This window comes from Phalacrocorax carbo, chromosome 3 (genome assembly GCF_963921805.1).
Source record: "Phalacrocorax carbo chromosome 3, bPhaCar2.1, whole genome shotgun sequence".
NCBI lineage: Eukaryota > Metazoa > Chordata > Aves > Suliformes > Phalacrocoracidae > Phalacrocorax > Phalacrocorax carbo.
Genome location: NC_087515.1, coordinates 11,912,405 through 11,931,985, shown reverse-complemented (window position 1 = coordinate 11,931,985; position 19,581 = coordinate 11,912,405). Strand labels below are relative to the sequence as shown.

The 19,581-nt window shown below is 37.9% G+C and overlaps 1 protein-coding gene across 5 annotated transcripts in view; it reads right to left on the bottom strand.

Moving 5' to 3' along the window:
• Positions 1-386: 386 nt before the first annotated feature.
• SPAST (spastin) overlaps positions 387-19,581 on the bottom strand; it is a 41,639-nt gene continuing 22,444 nt past the window's right edge. For 4 of the 5 annotated variants that reach the window (XM_064445835.1, XM_064445836.1, XM_064445833.1 and 1 more), the window contains 10 exons: positions 17,759-17,833; positions 16,436-16,507; positions 15,839-15,914; positions 15,231-15,322; positions 13,376-13,455; positions 12,504-12,546; positions 11,857-11,936; positions 9,265-9,335; positions 7,351-7,391; positions 387-5,757 (listed from right to left, as the gene is read on the bottom strand). In XM_064445835.1, coding sequence (XP_064301905.1) covers positions 5,635-5,757; positions 7,351-7,391; positions 9,265-9,335; positions 11,857-11,936; positions 12,504-12,546; positions 13,376-13,455; positions 15,231-15,322; positions 15,839-15,914; positions 16,436-16,507; positions 17,759-17,833 — 753 coding nt within the window. In that variant the 3' untranslated portion in view covers positions 387-5,634. Of the gene's footprint in view, positions 5,758-7,350; positions 7,392-9,264; positions 9,336-11,852; positions 11,937-12,503; positions 12,547-13,375; positions 13,456-15,230; positions 15,323-15,838; positions 15,915-16,435; positions 16,508-17,758; positions 17,834-19,581 lie in introns of those variants that run through there. The other variant, XM_064445837.1, reaches the window with a different exon arrangement.

Here is a 19,581-nt window from a genome sequence, read left to right as displayed (position 1 = left end):
CCAAGTAAATTGGCTCCAAATAGCTATTTTCAGGACTTCACCAGGACCACCAGAATTAGTTATGTGAAATCTCCTGGTTTTCACTGGTTTAGCAAGACTAGGATAAGAGCACAACCTTTCAGTTTCAGCACATTTATTTAGGAAGTAGCACTTCTGTTTACATTAGTTTTAAGAACTTGAGTTATGTCCTTTAGAAACTAAATGAGGTATTTACATATTTATTGTCCCACCCTCTGGCATACAACACCTGGGGTGTGGGTTGTTAGGTGGGGTTTGTTTGTTTGTTTGTTTTTAAAAAACAGCAGCAATTTAATAGGCTTGAGGCTTAATGAAAAGGCTCTTAGTTTTGGACATTTTATCTGATAAACAGACAAGAAAACAGTAAGACCAGGACAAATGCAACATTTTATTGTGAAGCTAAAGCTATGTGACTGCTCATCATGCTTTTTTACATTGCTTATTAATAAAGCGGTGTTTAACATTTCAGAAAACATTCTTAAAAGAACAATGAAACAAAAGTGCTTCAAAACAACAAAATACAAGAATTAGCCCCATACCAGACTGGAGTCGCCCAATGTATTTAATGGGGCCGGGTGGGGTACAGCGTTTTGTCTCCACCTTTGGTTTTTGTCATTTCAATCCAGATTTTAGAAAAATACTGACTAGCCCTTCACACAAACAAAAATGTGAATCATGTGGCAAAAAACAATTTCCACGTTTCCAGTCTCTTAGATAGGTGTGTGAGTATTAGATAAAGTACTTTCCTCCCCACGTCTAATGGTACAAAAAACCCTGCAGAACCGAGAGGCTACACCCCATGCATCTTAAAAGAATATGCCTATATTAACCAGCTACAGAGAAAACTCAAAGCCACTTCTCTGAAACAGGACTTTAAGAAGCGCCTATCATGAAGGCAGGGAAAGTCTTACAGGAAAACAAGGTTGACCAGCATAGTTTCCAGACATCGTGTCAAGAATTTGCAAATCAAAAGATCAAACCCTTAAGAGCCCACAGTGTTTAGCCAATATATTTTAATCCACTGGAGGAGTGCATACCTTGCCAATTATTGCCAAGCTCAGGAGGTAGTTATTGACAAAGTAAACACTTTCCACACTAAGACAGTTAACGATCTGCATGAGAAGTGGGAAAAACACAACACACATTTCCCCCTACTTCAGAAGATTACTTTGTATTTGCAGGAAGTGACAGTATAACTTCCTCATCCTGTGGAATTATAGTTACAACTGTTCAAAGAAAAAATACTGAGTATGTAAAGAAAAAATAATTGATCCACTGGTCATCTCTTAGGATGTCCAGCACATCCTCCTAAGCATGAATATTCATGTAGGTGAGTAAAGCAACATCCTTCAACACTAAATAGCAGCTCAAGAGAACCTAACAGTGAAATAGAGGCAACTGCCTCTAATTAGCACAACGACCGAGATACCTAGTTGCATTCACTACCTGCTTGCTACTTTTCATTCCATTTTTGATATCCGGTAGAAGTCCCCAACACTAAAAACACCACAAAAGCTTGAGACCGCCACAGACAACGAATGAGGATTTGTAACCTACAATAGCGCTTGCTGCCTCCCAAAGCTGCCACACGCAGGAGCATCACTACAGAGCTGGAGTAGCTAGATAAGCAAGTCTTAGGCACAACTATGCATTATCCATATCTTGGGTAGGAAAGCTCCGCAGGAATCTAGGGCATAGTTTGGCCACAGGTGGTTAAGGAAGCCCTAAGTAGAACGCTGCTTTCCACACCGGTTGCAGAACAGACGTCTCGGTTAAATCTGCCAGCACACCCAACTTCAGTATTCCCAGTGAAAAAGTACTGAAATTTCACAAGGTGGACTTGGCAGCAGTGCCAAGCAGTGCTAAAACCCGCTTCTTTAGAATAGAAAAAGTACTATTTGTTCTACACCAGAATGTAAGGTTAATTGTCTGAGTAAGTTATATGTATAAAAACGGTCATTTTAAATTCATTTGAGCTAATCTATCAGCAAAATCAGCCATGGCCTTTAATTAGTGCAGTGACAACAAATTCCTTCTCAGTTCAGAGATTCTATTCTTCTCCATTTTAAAGTGTTACAATCACATTTATTATCTACATAAAGTAAGTTGCAGGGCCATATTCGACAAAACTGTATTAGCAACCGACTTTCTGAAGTAGAGTCAGTAAGATGTCTTGGGGCAGGATACCTATTTCTAATACAGCAAACTCTGTAAAGTCTAGGAAACTACAGGACCACAAGACGTGCATAAATATCCTAGTTTAAGGCTTATCTTTAATATTCAGTGTTGGTTTTGTCTTAGCTGCAAGAAGAGAACCTGTACAGGTCTGGCGTACTCTACAGAAAAGTCAGTGTTGTAAAGGGAACATTGTAACACATGACAAATTTTCATTTTAAGGAGAAAGAGCATCACACAGTGCTTGAGATTCTCCCTCCTGTTAGGACATCAAAAGCAGCAACCCACGGCCTGAGAAGACATTGTTCTTACAACATGTAGAAAGATAAAAGGTGTGCCTCTTGCTTAATAAAAAGAGGCAAAGATGTATGAAGAAGCTTGCTAAAAAAACAGGGCTTAGGGTTTTTTCTCCCTCCAGTAACTGCTACACTTCAGGTCAGCAAAACGTACTTGCAGAGGGCCTGAGAAGCTGCTTCCTAATCATCTCAAAAAAGTAGGTCACGTCACTCATTAGCAGTGGGCAGATTCAGGGACAAAAAAAAAGAAAAAGGCAGTTTAGAGAGCTAATGTAATGCCAGTCTTTGCAAAGGTTAAAAGCATCCAAGCTGCTGTCCTGCTTATCCTATCCTAATTCAAGATACTATATTAGAATATCATAATTTTATGGTAAATATGGTTACAAAAGTCTACACAAAATACCATAGATTTAGGAAATACAGGTATTTGTGTGAAGTTTTTTGGTTTGTGGGTTTGTGGTTTGGTTTTCTTGGGTCTGGGGTTGTGTTTTGTTTTGGTTTTTTTGGGGTGTTGGGATTTATTTTTTTCTTTTCCAGATCTGCTTTTACACAGAGTTAATCACTGTGTAATTTAATACAGTGTTAATAGATGAAAATCACTGAGCTGGGACTTACTCAGTACATGTAAAACAAGAAACCAGAAAATGTGAGATAATGCCTTAAGGAGAGCAGACATTCTTAAAAGACATTATTCAGAAAATAGCATAAGACAGACATTTAAAGGAGATTATGAACCATGGCTAAAAAAACTCAGCAGCTGTGGAGCAAACATGGTGCAGAACAAAATTCTTATTACTGTGTTCTAGAAGTAATTTACAGAGCTGTAGTTCATCCATTATGCAGAAAACAATCAGGGCAGAATAGATAACCAAAAAGCAGTGGTACCAGTCACACAGATTCTCTTGACCAGAACCGGTTGTACGAACAAGGGAAAGGGATAGTCCCTTTTCTTCCTGAAGTAGCAGCTCAGGCTCATGACCCTTGGTGCTGCTTACTGGTGGTGGTTTAGCAGACGGGAACTTCTACCTCTCCATTTCAGGTACCTATCACGTACCAATAGGTAAGTACTTGAAACAAATACCAGTATATTCCTCATAACTAAGTGGAAGAAAACAGAGTTCAATAACAAATACTTAGGAACACCCAAAACCAGAGGTGTTACCCTCAAAGTTCTCATTTACAAAGGATCTTAGGGAAAGCTTGCAACCTTTATGAATAGGAAGACCAAGGGCCTTTCATAGCTGTTCAGCTCTTTGGCAGATGCTAATAAAACAGTAATATTCGTGCTTAGTGCTATGGGGCTATGACAAATAAGGATCAAGTCAGCCAGGAATCTCCAACAGCAGCGATGGTCTAACCGAAGGCAGAACTAAGGCAAAGCAAGCAAGATGTGAGATTTAAGAAACTGAAATCTTTTAGCGTTTCTCGCATCTCTCAGGGGAACAGAAATCACATGGTTCATTTACATCAGACACACATTTGAGAGAGTCATGACCGTAGAAGGCTAGAAGTGGTTTTGTTAGACTATTTCAAAAGGCATACTAGTGTAATGCAGTCTTCTCTTATTTGCTTTTAATCTTAAAAGCCATTAAAAGCACCTCTGGTTCAAAAAAACAGAGTCCCAAACATATTGCATCTGTGCATCCCAAAAGTCTGACAGAGTTTCTGCTGTAGTATTTAGTACCCAATACTACACAGTGAACACAGATTTATATTTAACTTTCAGGTGAGTCCCACAAATATTTGACATACTCCTACCAAACATAGCTTATAACTCAATTTAATTAAAAACAACTGTAAACAATATGCATTTCTGTAACATCACTAGGTTGGGAGAATTGTCTTTAAAAATGAAACAAAACCAAAATCCAAACAACCTGCTCTAACAAGGAACTAGTGCTCTGCCTTGCAAACATCTGTGTTTTATCCATGCAGAATTTGTAAACAAGATGTCAGGCCTTTAGAAGTAAAGGCAAAGATGTTTTCCTTTATTACAGTGTTTAAAGGCTATCACTTAAGTGGTTTTTTTAATAGCTTGTCATTTATATAATAAAAACAAGTATTTGTACAAAGATGCAGTTTCTTTTTAAAAAAGCAGATCAGTTGAGTGTTTCATACTTTAATATATAAACCAAAACATATGAAAGCTATAAAAACATTAATGTGTGCCATGTATTAAACATGTAGCCTTGTATTTTAACGCTTACATGTGTAGATTTAAAAAATTATCACAATGGAAATTTTACTTTCAATTACCATGAACAGACTAAAATACAGAGTAGAAACACATCATTTCTGAAACTTGACAATTAGAATCACTTACTTTCTCAAGCATCAGCTGGGCTTAAAGTTGTACACCATAAGCATAAGCTAACATTCTACCAGTGGAAGTATTACAAAATGCGTTAAGAGAAAATACTGCCAGTAAACGAACGTCTTAGTCTATTTGTTATTCAGTAATTTATTTTTTTTTAAAGACAGTTTGAATTGGTTTTATAGGGTTGGGTTTTTTTTGCTGTTCTGCTATCAAAGGTCTTTAAAACTGTTCTGTGAACAACACAGTCACGTTACAACTAAACAAAAAAGACAAATAATAACAGACCAGCTGCTTTTTACATTTTAATAATCATAACTCCCCACAGCTGTTCTTCCTCTCTGCAGAGGGAAATGGTTTTATTTGGCACATTAAGGATTAAAAAAAAAAAAAAGAGTCACAAACTGAACCAAAGTTTACAAACCTCCAATTTTAAGTTAGTAGTTGTAAGGAAGAAAGCCAGACATCGATGTCGTGGCAAAATTAAAAACAAAAAACACACACACATGACATAGGGAAAAGGTTTTCCAATGACCAATATCATTACAGCCTTCTAGCTGAAACGGAATACATACATTATTGTTCAAACCATAATCGGATTGCTAGGAATCTTATCTCAAGTCCTATTGTGCTCTTACTTACAGGCTGTAAATCCTCACTAAATGGCAAGGAGGCTTTGATGAACCATTTCACATTGTGTAATTTTTGCTTAATCTCAAGTTTTAATGCAGATACTTAGAGATCTGTAAAGTCCTGTAAACTCTGGCTGCTTTTCAGTAGTCTGTACCAATTGCTCCTTAGGCAACACTTCGTTTCTCTTCAAGTAGTGTTTCACACTGTGGTATCTCCAAAGTCCTTGTTCCAGCGAATATATGCTTCCAGGGTCTGAGGGCTCAAGCTGCGCTTTATCTTCTTCAAAGACTCAGTGAAATCTGATAGTCTGATATTTCTCATCTAGACAAAAAGTGAGAGACATCAGGATCACAAGTGGTTTATGTACTTCAGCTTATTCCAGAAGTACTTCAGTACTGACTTTTAACAAACCATATACTATGAGAGCTTCATTTTGATATAAGAAATAAATCTTTTACAGTAGGAACAGCCATTCACTGGAGCAACCTCCCCTGGGACGTGGTAGAGTCCCCATCACTGGATGTTTTTGAGATGCCATTGGGCAGGGTGCTAGATTGTCTCATCTAGGTCCCCCTTCCCACGCAAGGTTGGACCAGAACATCTTTCAAGGTCCCTTCCAACCTGGGCTGTTCTATGATTCTATGACCTGATACAAGAGTCTTGTAATTTAAGACTATCGGTATTCACTGTTTTTAATAAACTACCATTTGGTAATCATAATGTTGGCCTTGTTATTTAATAGCCCGTGGGACTGTGTTATTACTTCCTATTTCACTAGGTGGTGCATAGTAGGGTGTATGAGTAAAGAGTAAGACGGGATTATTTAATACGCTTATGGCATACCCCTGCATACCAGGAGAGTAAGGCACTGAAAGCTCCTGCCCTTACTACAACTGTATTCAGGCCACAGTATGCTGTCAGCCAAGCAATCCCATTATCTAACCTCTCTGATTCAACACGTGCCTTTCAGTTGTTTGCTGAGGACATGATTATGAACAGATGTTTCCATATAGAGAAATGCCCAGACATGATGGGAGATAACCAAAGTGTGTGGAACAAGCAATCTCATTATCAAAGGAGTATTAACATTACGATTGGAGAAGATTCCCCATGTTTCTTTGGGACTAGTGTTTATGGGCTATTGGAGGTAAACTTGCATTCACAACAAATTGTCACAGATGTTCTCCTCTTCCTGCAACACGTCCTTTCAGCTCATCATAGCCTTAGCCATGATCTCAGGCTAAACACAGAAATTGTGGTTTGCACACACATTTGAACAGAAACTTTTATACGCGGGACCAACCTCTTCCTTTTCTTTTGATGTTTACAAATGCAATTTGTACTGAGGAATTCAAATCTTTTTCTTTTTTTTTTTTGCTTTATGATGGTCCTCGTGAATGAATGTAAGTATATACACAAATCAATCTGTTTTAAAATCCCTCAGAGGTTCTCCCTAAGATGACTTGCTTTATGTAAAGATGGGGTGGGGGGGTAGAAATAAATTATTTGACATATACTTCCGAGAATGTTTTGGGGGAGAGAAAATAAAAGCCAAGCCTCTGACATCATCTGATAGGTAACAGATCAAGTTGCAGTTCAGTGCAAAGGAAGAGATAGGACAGTCCACTGAAACTAAGAATAGCAGAGATTTAGTATCGGAAGAAGAGGTGCTCTTAAGCCTGATAACCAACAAACTAAACAAAGAACTTCAGAGAGTTGAGGACAGATTTTCTTCTCAATCACTATTTGTAAAGATTTTTTCTTCAATGAAGAAGTAATCAAAACAGGTAATACCCCCAAAAACTGATGATGAGTATTTTGTACGATACGATATGTAAATAAAGGGACCTTAAAAGTTTCTGGTGAGCATGCGTTCTGTTCAAAGGGGAAAATACAACTGCTAGAACAGCATACCTCGCTGGCAGACATGTTCTTCACCTGTTCTGGCTTTAATTCTGTAAAAATGAAGGAAGATCAATGAGTTTCATATGAAAATTTCATCACTTCTGACAACTAAAGCGTATTAAAAGCACTTCTATTCTAAAAAAAAAAAACCCAGCTAAAAATTATACCTCTCTGCCTCAGCATAATCTCCTGTACAGAAAGCTACACGGTGTTTTTACCTCCTTCTTCCCCATTTATCAGCTCCTCAGTCAGGCTGCTCCCACACTCTATCACTGCAGATACAGTACAGAGTGGTAGAAGTACCTCCCTCTTCCTAAAGCATGGGAAACAGGACACAAGCAAAACAGAGCTGCCTTCCCCCATATTATTCCTCATACCTACAACCTCCTTACCCCTCAAACACGCACAATTTTCAGGAAACAGAAAAATACAGTCAGCCAAGAACACAAAAATTAGATCAGGCAGAGCACACAGGAGTGCTTCTTCCCCTACACAGTACTGGTGGGACCTAATCATTCCCATATCCTTCACCATTTTACATTTTTTTTACTTGCAACACTGTTATGGTATCAACATATTACACCAAACTTTTTGCTCTGAGGGTGCAACAAAAAGAATCTAGGCAAGATTGGGAAGGATGACCTTAAAAAACATTTGGAAAAATAAATTGTTTTATATGGAAGCCAGGAGCAGGTGGAACAAATAGGTAGCACAACATTTCATGGTCTCTTCTCAAAATGGACTTGCATGTGAAGTTATCTGCCAGCAAAGTAAAGCCTGCATACCTAAATGCATACATTATTAATTCAACCACTCTAAATAAATATATTCAAAGTCTTAGGGGACATGGTGTCTCTTGTGAGAGCTATTTAATGCAATTCTGTTTCCAGGCTATTATTCAGGATTTTGGAAGACATGCCTTACAATCTCACCAGCTGAAACTAAGCAGGTAAAAAAACATTACTTTCCAACCGCTGCTTTCAAAGAGATAGTGCACTGGCAAAACTGCGTGCTGTAGGATTTTTTGACTCAATTAAAAAAAAAAAAACAATAAAAAGAACACACCCACAAAACATGCCCAGACCTCTCCACCCCATAAATCATTTAAGAGAGTTGCAACAACTTTTATTTGCACAGAATAGGCTGATATTACAGAACACTTCTGCTCTGGCTGCCTTTAGTACTTTTCTGTCAGGTAGGACAATATATCTGCAAAGGGAAAACTAACATTAAATCTTCACAGGCTTTTCTTCACAAAATCCCACTACTCATCTCCACTAAACAAAATCAGCCCCTTCAGGTGTAGCTACTGGACACATACTAGCTAGTGAATCAGATCAAGGCAGGGGGAGCTGGGAAACCGTATTCACTTTGCATTAAAACTATGTTTTTTCAAAGCTGGAAATGTCAGAGGAAGAACAAATATAGGTAAAACTCTATTTGAGTCACAAATATCACAATCTGGATCACAATTCAAAATTAAGAAGATTTTAAAATAAAAAAAGCTATGTCATTCAAACCATATCTAAAAAAATCACCCCAAAACACAAAACTGCTTCTGTTCTGGTATTTCCTTCCTTTAGGCTTGAGAGAGATCTGCCCACTTGTATGAAGACAAATAGCAGTCTAACTGCATTACTTAAGTAATAGTTTAAATACAACAGAACTGACGCCAGCCTAGGAAAGATGCACTAGTTTTGTGTCTTCAGACACAAAAATTGTGTTTCACAAGGTGAGGTACAGAAGGGTTTTGTGTAAGGTAAGCCTTATAAAGCTGCTATTATGAGGAACAGACCAAAATCCAATCTAAAAAGCTTAATTTAGAGGTTTAAGGATTATGAAGAGGTAGGAAAAGATAATGTATCTCTAATATCAAGGGCAGTGAGTTTTTTCAAAACCTAAATGAAAAACTATGCAGCTTACCTCGAATAGGACCCAGCGCTGCATCCTTTGCTAATGCGGTTAAATCACTCCCCGAGTATCCATCTGTCATTCTTTGTCAAAGGAAAATGTGGGGGAAAGGAGGAAGGAAAAACAAAAACCAAAAAAACAAAACAACCCTGCTTCATTCAAACCATATCAATTTAATTGCAGATTATTTAAATGTTACTTAATCAGAAGAAGTATTATTTTGACGTTGTTTTCCAAGTTTAGTAAATCAGAAGTGCATTCAATATAAGTGATTATATTTAAGACTTTGCCAGATTAAAGTACAGATATTCAAGTCCCAAATAACATTCTAGGAAAAGCAAAGAGATAGCAACCAACTTGGATTTGTAGATGAACACTAATCCCAAGCATGTTTACTGAATGCCCTACCACTTGTTTGTCATAGATTTATATAAAAACTCAATTGTCCTGTACTCTTTCAACCCGATCAATACAATGAGACCCCAATACTACACATTTATGATGATGTATGACCAGTTTTCTGAACAAAACTATGAGCACTTTTAGTTGCTATCAGAGCCAGACAAGGGGCAAAAGCAGGCATTACAAAAAAAAAAAAAATCTAACAGTTGTGTTTGGTTTTGAAAGTAAGTTGATAGTTTTGCAGTATGGCCTTAATGAAAAGCCAGTGGACGCCAGGGAGTACAAAATTCTACTAATTCAGAAGAATAAATACAAATCTGAAAAGCAGCACTGCTTTGCTTAGCAATTTACAGTACAGACGGCATTATTTCTGGTGGAAGACTTTTTTTTTTTCAGTGTTGAAGGTTTGGTAACAGACTATACTCTCAAAGTACTCAGCAAGTTTCTCAATTCTCTGAATTTAGCGTCTGCGTTTTAATGGAGTACTGAAACAGCTTCCTATAGTTTACACATGGAAAAGGATCTCTAGCACAGCTAAGTCTGACTTACCAGCTGATTGCAACATTAAAGCCTAAACCTGGAATTGCTAATGACCAAGAACCAACTGAGGGACCTGAGTTGGCTGCAACAGCCTGAGCCACAGCCTCAGCGGTTATCTGCAGAAGCCTGAACACTTTAAATATTTACCTTCAAGTAAGAATTATAATTCAGCTTGAAAGTGAAATACAGTGGACAGGTCCTTATTCAGAAAGAAATCCCACTGATTTGGGAAGTAATATAGTGTAAGTGTGCAGGTATTGTATAAGTGAACTGAAAGGAAGATAACACAATTTATCTACTGGGTTTTGTTTGGGTTTTTTTATTACATGGGCAGACACACAGGTCATCCAAATCTTCAGAACCACAAAGAAAAAAAAAAATCAAACCAAGGACCCAATCTCTATGGAAGCTTTTCCAGAATCAGACCTAATTTCCAAGTTAACCAATTAAATACTTTGCAGATTAAAGGTCTCCACTGAACCAGGCACCAAACACATACTGCCCACGTAAGTGAAAAGTAGCTCAGTCTTCTGGAGATCATTAATTCTGTTATAGTTTATAGAAAAAGTTGCAGGGGAACACAAAATCATGAAGGAGGTTAAATACCTATCTCTTTCAAAACAAAGAAAGATGGCAGATGAGCCAGACAGGACCCTCAACTTCTATATTTTTCCTAAACCCTTTTAAAAAAAAGGTGTACTTAAGTTGCATTTGTAATTTGGTTCATAAATTTGCAGTTAGAATCCAAGACACTGTCTTCTTCCTCCAGATAGCTACTATTGCAGCCTAAACATGGCCTGGGCTAGCATCCTTTAAGTACACAGAGAATCTATTCAGTTGGAATATACAGCAAACTCCTGCAATGTAACTAACACTGAGGGGCTGTCAAACGCTACACCCAAGACTGTACTCACCTTCTGTGTACTACCACAAACAGAAACAGAGCCTGAAGTACATTCACTTGGATATTTCTGATAATTATCTCACGCGCTGTTTTCACTCCTTCCTGCCCTAGGTGGTCTACCTCCTTTTAGCTTTTGTCTGACTTCCTTTGCACCCATTACATTTAACTTCTGACTGTGACAAACGGCAGTACTGTGTCAATTTTACTGATGAAAAACATAAAACAACTTAATTTCATAATAGGAAGGGCATTTGGCCCCCATTTTCCCAATCAAATATGAAACTGAAAAGAATCTTAAGTTATCCAGTGCTGCTTCTGCTATGTTGGTAATACCTTCAACAAACCTAGCAATGGATGAGCAAAGAAAAGTTGCTTTTGATTTGAAACACATGGCAAGCGCAAAACTGGTACTGCCTTTTTGCATCAGGGAGGAGAGCTGGACTGCCTGGGGATGGCGGAGAGGACAACCCCCTTCCCTCCTCAGAAAGAAAAGCACTGATGAGCATGTTTCAGCAACAGAAACCTAGCCAGATGGTGGTAGGGATAAAAAACAAGTACTATATAAATATATAAGCACATATAAAAACACTTTCATACAGCCTGACAGGAGACCATCTTCCCAAAACGCATGCAATCCATTCTCAGCAAGTGTTGTCACTACCTGATGATTTACGTTAGTTACATTTTGAATGAATACAACAGTCTGAATGAATGCAGTTGATGAGAATATTTATTTAGTATAGCCACAAAATACTTACCTAGCTAGTTGTGCCAACTCTTTTTGGGTCAATGGACTTCCTTGCTTGCTTAGAAGATTTTTTAGCAATATCAATCTTGTCTGAAAAGAAGACACATTTATCAGATGTAAAACTCATTTTCATGGTACATTTAAAATTCTGTTGCAACAACAATACCCATTTTTCAGGACAGCTTTTGTGCTTCACTAGTTTAAACTTGTCTGTAGTGCTTTTGTGATTAGGCTGTACACTATCATCTCTTCAATGGAAGATATAGGGATTTGGTAATAATGAGACCAAGGGTCAAACTACTTCAAGAATAATAAATTAAAATCCTCATCAAAAGCCCTCATCTACTGTTGATCTGAAAAACATTAAGAAAGCTACTTTCATCTTTTGCAGTAAACACTCCTCCAGCCAACCAAACATGCTCCTGCAGGCCCTACTTCAGACTTGTCCATGCCTGCCAGTATGTAAGCAACACCTCACTAGCCAAGAAATACTGAGTAGCTACTACGAGATAGTCACCAGAATTAAAGCCAAGCTGGGCCACAAGTTATTCAGTCATCCACACTAGGGCAAGTAAAGCATAGCAAATGAAATATATTTTATACTCTTTAATAAAATTGATCTCAAAATGAAGAAAATGCACGGAAAACAATACTTACTTCCTCATTTGGTAAAGATACATATACCCGTTTGGTGAATCGTCTAGAAAAGAAAAACATACACACACACACTCTTCTATAACTTTTTAGCACATACAGATCTAACATTTGATTTGATAGATGTAATGATTTCACTTATATCATCAAATTCTAGGGAGAAAAACTACAGATTTTAAAAAGCTACCACCAACCAATCAAACAATACGCACAAGCCACTGGTGTCATCTTACTCTTACGTTATGAGACTCCTCCCAGAGAGGAGTCCCTCCTCTACTCTACCCTACCTCCCTCCCCTACTCTATAAGGTGGAAATACCACTGACCACCAGCAACAAAATGAAGCATCTCTTCATTGAGCACAATGTACACATTGTACACATTGTCTTATTTGTTCAGACAGTGCTGACATGCCTATTTTCCTCAGTCAAAAATGTAAAGAGAAGAAAGTATGAGAACCAGTAGCAAAAAAGTCCTAAGGCAAATCTACAGCACAACTTGTAATTTCATGGGACATCAGAAATTGAATATTCACAGAGAAGTAATACTGGATTTCACTGGGCAAATTTCTTCCTTCATCCTGCCGTTAAATAATAAAAAAGCAACATATAAGGTGCAAGAGGGTTATAAAACGCTGACTTGGTCTCAACAGATACCGCTGTTTTAGACAATTCCAAGGTCATCATGCTTGTGCAGATGTATCCCAAAGAGAAGAGACAGGCACCTCTTTGAGGGGTTAAATAATTTAACCTTGCCGAAAAGCTTCTGCTACTTATTCCAAAACTTAAAACAACCAAGACACTAAGTAGCAAAACCTGCTCTTCATAATGAAGATCACACTACTGTATTCAAATAAAGAAAGAGACATTCTGATACCTGAGAACAGCATCATCAAGCTCCTGTGGCCTGTTTGTTGCTCCCATCACAAGTATTCTGTCCTCTCCAGAAGACTGCACCTATATAACACAGGAAGGCAAGACAGATTTCAGTTTACATCAAGTAGTAATACAATTAAACCAGTTAGAGTCTTGCCATGTGTTCAGCACACTGATGGGATCTTACTGGATATGCTTTTTTTCTTCTATGCAGTTAGCTTTTAAACATTCTTTAGATAAATGTAAAGTCACACTAGGAAAAAGAAAAAAAAAAGGAATGTAAACGCAGGACACTGCCCCAGTTTTAGTGCTTGAAGAGAGTCTTGTGAAAGCACAAACATTGCCATGGAGTTGCACGTTACAATGCTGGAGAAAACAGACTACAAAAAGCATTGAGAAGTTTAGTCACTCGGCGATAATTATGTTTAAAGACCTAGAGACATTCTGCTGTTGTAGGTTTTAACACCAAACTTTGTTTTGAAGCCTACGGAGAAAGAGAGAATGCAACTTTAGACTGATGTACAGACAGAACCATTAAATCAGATCATACATTCCTCTAGTATGGGTCTTGCAAGAAGCCAGTAATTGAAATTAGAAGCTCTTCAATAGTACACAGACACAGTAATTTCCCCCCAATTCACTCAGCTGCAAGAGTTGATTTTATACCCAAGAAAATGGAGACTTATGGCTTCTGGACTTCAGAGAAAACATTTGGGTATCAGAGATGTGTTATTGTTCACCTAGTATCCAGTCCTTCATAGATTTAAGTTCATTGGTGCCTTACTGAGTCCAAGAAGTTCCACAAAAGTATTGTATGATATAGTTACCCCTTGATCCAAAGTTTGCTAGCTTACTAATTATGTTTAATTTTTTCCTTTTCATTTTAAGGGAAAAGTCTGTGTGTGTATGTAATAATTTCTGCATATCATTGTCACATTGCATTATTTGTCCTCATTCATCCCACTTTGGAGAAGTTTTTCTGGATCTTGTTGTCTCTCTATATAGTTATCTTATCCTCCTGTACCTCATTTCCATTGCTTCACTACTGTAGCACAGTGGAATATTGCTACTGGAGTATAACCAAAGACTGTTCAATACAAAAAACAGTGCTGTGTGACAGAAAAATATTCTGATATTTATTTGTTTTCCCCCAACTATGAAACCCAGTTCCTTTTCCTGGGTATTACATACACGCTGTTAAATACACTCTTACTGTATCCTGTCATCTCTGGGTCATGATGCCAAGAAGATTTATAGCTCAATAAAAAGCACACTAACACAGATATTAATCCTTCTGATGTGCCAGAGCTGTATATACCCATGATCTGAACTAGTCTGTTTGAAATCCTAATACCTCAAATCTCACCTTAACCCTTGACAGGGCATGTTTTGTGACACATCTCTTAAAAACCAAAACGACACTACTTGAAAGCCATTTAAGCTTCTTTTACTTTGCCACAATGAAGAGATGCGCTTCACCACAACATGCAATTGCAAACAAGGATTCAACTCTGCCTAACCCCTGAGTGTCCCCCTTGCCCTGTAAGAACATTTGTTCTCACAGTTTCTTATTATTGCCTTTTGTTATCCTTTCTTCTCTGTCCATGGTCTTTCCACCCATTATTTCACTTCATCTCCAGATGATTACTTTTCACACCAGACTGAGTTTTCCAGAAACTACAGTAAGCAGGTAAAAAATTAACAGCAATAGAAGAAAACCTGTTGGCCAACCAAGGAGGGGGACAGAGCTAAGCCCAGCAGCCAAATCCTCTTTGTGTTCATTTGTAGCTTGTACTGGCCCCCACTACATTAGCCAATTCAGCTAAATCGAACAATAGCCAAGACTAAATACTTACACCATCAAATTCTATTAAAAATTCTGTTTTCAGACGCCTACTAGCATCATGTTCACCTTCTCGTCTTTCACACAAAAGACTATCAACTTCATCTAAAAAACAAAGAAATACATCTTAATTAAGCATACAACATCAAAATCTTTATATTTGCTTAAGTTCTTTTGCCGATATAGGGCTCCAGTAAGAGACATCAGATCTTTATGAAGATCTGTCTGTCTCCTAAGGAATAAACTTTAAAAGCTTGTATAATGTGTTGGCCTTTGAATATGTAAGACCGAGCACAGATGAGAGAAAAAAAATCCTGCTGATGAACCGCAACTCAGGACAAGCAAACCCCATTTTCATGTTTGAAGTTTAATACATAAATGGATTTCCTCTGTAAAGGTAATATAGCATTTGTGAGTTTGAGCGCTTTTCTTCCCACTATTAACACCAATTAAATAACAGTAATCTAACACGCTCTGCATGGAACTACTGATTAGCCAGCAGGACATATCCAAGTGCTCTGCAATGCAGAATTACCCAAAGTAGTTTATTTGATTATTCCAATTTAGTAAGTAAGAATATTTAAGAAAATACACAAAAATCTACAACATTTAAGGTCTTACCAATAAAAATTATAGAAGGCTGAAGTTCTCTGGCTACAGCAAATAGAGCACGCACCAGTTTCTCCCCTTCACCCACCTAAAACAACAATAAACTTTTTGGAGGGGGTTTAGAAAGTGTTTGTTACAAGACAGCTAACATAAGGACCTACAGAAAATCTTGCTGATAATCAACCACACTCAGTCTGTTCATACACACTAGGATTATCACTAGTTCAGTATTACATCCGACAGTATTGTTTATGTCTTAAAAGAAGTAGTACGACTTCATTTATGACCACAATTGAGTTGTTGAGAGATTTTGGTGCCTAAATTACCAGAGTGAATGGGAGCTGGGACCCACTTTATTAACTCTTTGAAGAAAAAAAAAACCACAACCACTCATCTATATGACAGCCAGGGTCATCCTGAACTGCAAAAGCCTTTGACATTGAGTTACCACAAATACAACATGAAAATTTTTACTTCACAAGTTTAAAAACTTTCTGGTCGCTATAGGCTAACAGTTCACCAAGGGCTCATCAGAAGTCTCTGGCCTTCTTAAGCCCCAATTACAGCATGTGTGTTTTCAGATCAATATAATTTATGGCTGCTACTTACGTATTTTGAAGTTAGGCTCGCTGCACTTATATTAAAGAAAGTAGCATTTGATTCTGCAGCAACTGCTTTGGCCTAAGAGAGGGAAAAAGTACTTTTTAAAACATCACATTGAAGATACCTCTCCGCTTCTGTAGCTAGCACTCATGTCTTGATTGATGATTTTGAAAACCCCTATTCCTTCAAAGGGAACACATTGTAGACGCTACAGAAAACTTCTGTGCAGGCCACTTACAAATAAGAATGTATAAGCAGTTGGAACCACTAGAGAAACTTCCAGACTCCCTTAAAATTCTCTTATCACATCATCTCCACAGCCAACTACAACTTGCTTAGTGAAGAATACAAGCCTCCAGCTCCTTTCAATGTATCCTGAGTAGACATCTGAAACAGTTTTAACTAATTTAGGGTGATAATTTAGGGCAATAATTTAGGGCAGCAGTTGGATCAAATCACATTAAAAATTATGGGCTTTTCTTCTCCTTATCATATCTATACAAAAGCTGTTTTCACATGAAACCTGGGAAAAATAATCAGTTCAGCCAGAATGCTCCTACAGAAGACCCTCTTTAACAGTTTCACCACATTCAAGAAATTATGATTCCTTGATTATACAGTTTAATTTTAGTGATTAGTAATTATGTTCCAGTACATCAAACAAAACAGATGAGCCAAAGTGAGCTGCTCAGCATTCACACTCCTGTGCTTCAGAGCTGATCAAGATTCAGTGTCAGCAAAGGGAGTGTGCAGCTGCAGCCAGCCCATGTGATGAAAGATGATGTGCCCGGCTCAGCTGCATCAGGACACGCGATGCTCCCTGGCTGATGCACAGCCTTTTCACTCCAGTTTCCCCAATCCAGCACATGAGGCTGAGAAAACAAGCAGCAGCCAGACAGTTCCACAGCACTTTGCACAGCAGTGTGGAAGTGAGCCAAGCCCCTTTCTTACTACTGTGCTCCTTCCTCATTTCCAAAATGCACTTCTAGTATGTTTTAGCGGAGAGCAGACCATTTCTGATTAATCACTGCTGTACTCAAACAAATAACCATGTTACTTTTACTCTCTCTGGAAATGAAACTTTGACTTCTCAGTTTAAGTTTTAAAATACTAATTGTGATATTGAACAGAATTAAATATAGAACACTTCAGCAATTCCCTTCCCCATAAAATTCACAGTTGAAGAACAGCTTTGCATTTTTGTATGAAATTGACACCATAACACATACCCAGGAAAAATACAGTTTATTACTACAACACCCAAATTGAAAGCCACCCCTCACAGTAACATTTTAAAACACCAACTCATGCATGAAGTAGTTTTCTCACCAACATTGTCTTCCCATTTCCTGGAGGGCCAAACAGCAACAGACCACGTGCAGGAGCTCTAAGTCCTGTAAATAACTGAAAGGTACATCATCATAAGTTACCTTCAGAGACTTAAATAAAATGTTGATTCACCTTTGTAAGAAAATGGTTTAAGACTGAAGAATGGCTCACTGGCTAGCTGTGGTAGCAACAGTAGCAGTGCTACAACAGTGCAGGTTTTTAGAGAACTACTACATTCTATTACTAACTTGACCTAATGCACATCACTGTTGCTCCCTACGCAACAGTTAAATTATGTCATGATCATTCTGTGCATAGAGGCACTGTGAAAGGCGTATAAAAGGCAGTAACACATTCCACCAGACAGACCTGCCTAACAAGTTTAAAGCACCAACTGCATTTAAAAAGGGGGGAATGCAAGTGTGTAGTAACAGACTTAAAGCAATGTTCTTACTAACTCCGTATGGAAGAACCCCTTCATCTTTTTCTTTTTTTTATTAAATGAAACTTAAGACAACCAACTATTTAAAATAGTACGTAAGAAACACCTACTTTCTCTAAATGCTACTGATAATAATCTCCTTCCTCTCACTTTGCATTGGATTAATCTTCCCTATACTATAAAATTGCACCCATCATGTGTAGCATGAGAGCAAGCAAATCTACAAGTTGTCATAGAGTACACCTCTTTTTTAGTTATTCCTCAAGAGTTCCAGAGTTCCGTTTTTGGTCTCACACTCACCCCTCCATTCCAGCTTCCAATAATTCCAACAATCGACCAACAGGAGCAGTAGGGAGTCTCTTATACACACACACCATGTCTAAACACCACTGTCAGCTGGCATTTCTTTCCACAATATCCATGATAACCAACGGCTCCATTACCAGTGTAGTGTTTTTAAGATGACTGACCAACATGAATTTTCTCTATTTCATCATCCACAGCATTTGGTTTGTGCTTGATTGTTATTTGTTATCCAGCATGATTCTATTCACTAACACTTACCACCTACGTTACAAACGTATTGCAGCATTTTAACCTGGATAACTACATTCCTCAAGTGTTTCTGCTTTCCATGCTGCACACGAACATGTGCATCTCCTGCACGACTTCTTTTCTTTGGAATCATTCTTTGGGAGTTTCACTATTTTCAGATAGTTCAGACCAAATCTACAACTCTCCCACACCTTGATTATCACCTACACAGTTCAGCTGCAACTGCCATTTATCACTGAGATGCACTAAGGTTTTGAGGTTTTTGTTAACACAGAAAGCATACTAAACATGGTCTGAACTAATTGCTACCATTTTATCATCATCTTATTGCTGAAATGGTTGCAGCCTGTGTTTTCTGTTTATTCACCTCAACTCTCGCTCTCCCACAAAAATACCATTAATTGGCTTGTTAAATACGAATTTGAGTTCAAAACTCATTAAAGTTAAAACTGAATTAGTATTTAATGTACTCAATATTCCCCAATAGCTGCCACATCTACCATGTTCATTTACAAGGAATAAACCCAATCTCTTTTCTTCCAAGGAACATTTAAAAAAATTGCAGGATTCTTTGTCCTTGCTATAACTCAACCTACACCAAGGTCAGGCCCATTGCTAGCTACGGTAATATGATGAACTTATTGACAATATCAACTGTTATTGAAGAGTCATAACTATTCCAAGTCTCACATCTCAAAGTCCTTCCCACCCAGCTCATTATATTAGTGTTACTGAAAAACAAACCTGACATGCTAAGCAATGTAATAACAGACGGTACAATGACATTTCCTTCTGCATAAGAATACCAGAGTATGCATATTTGATG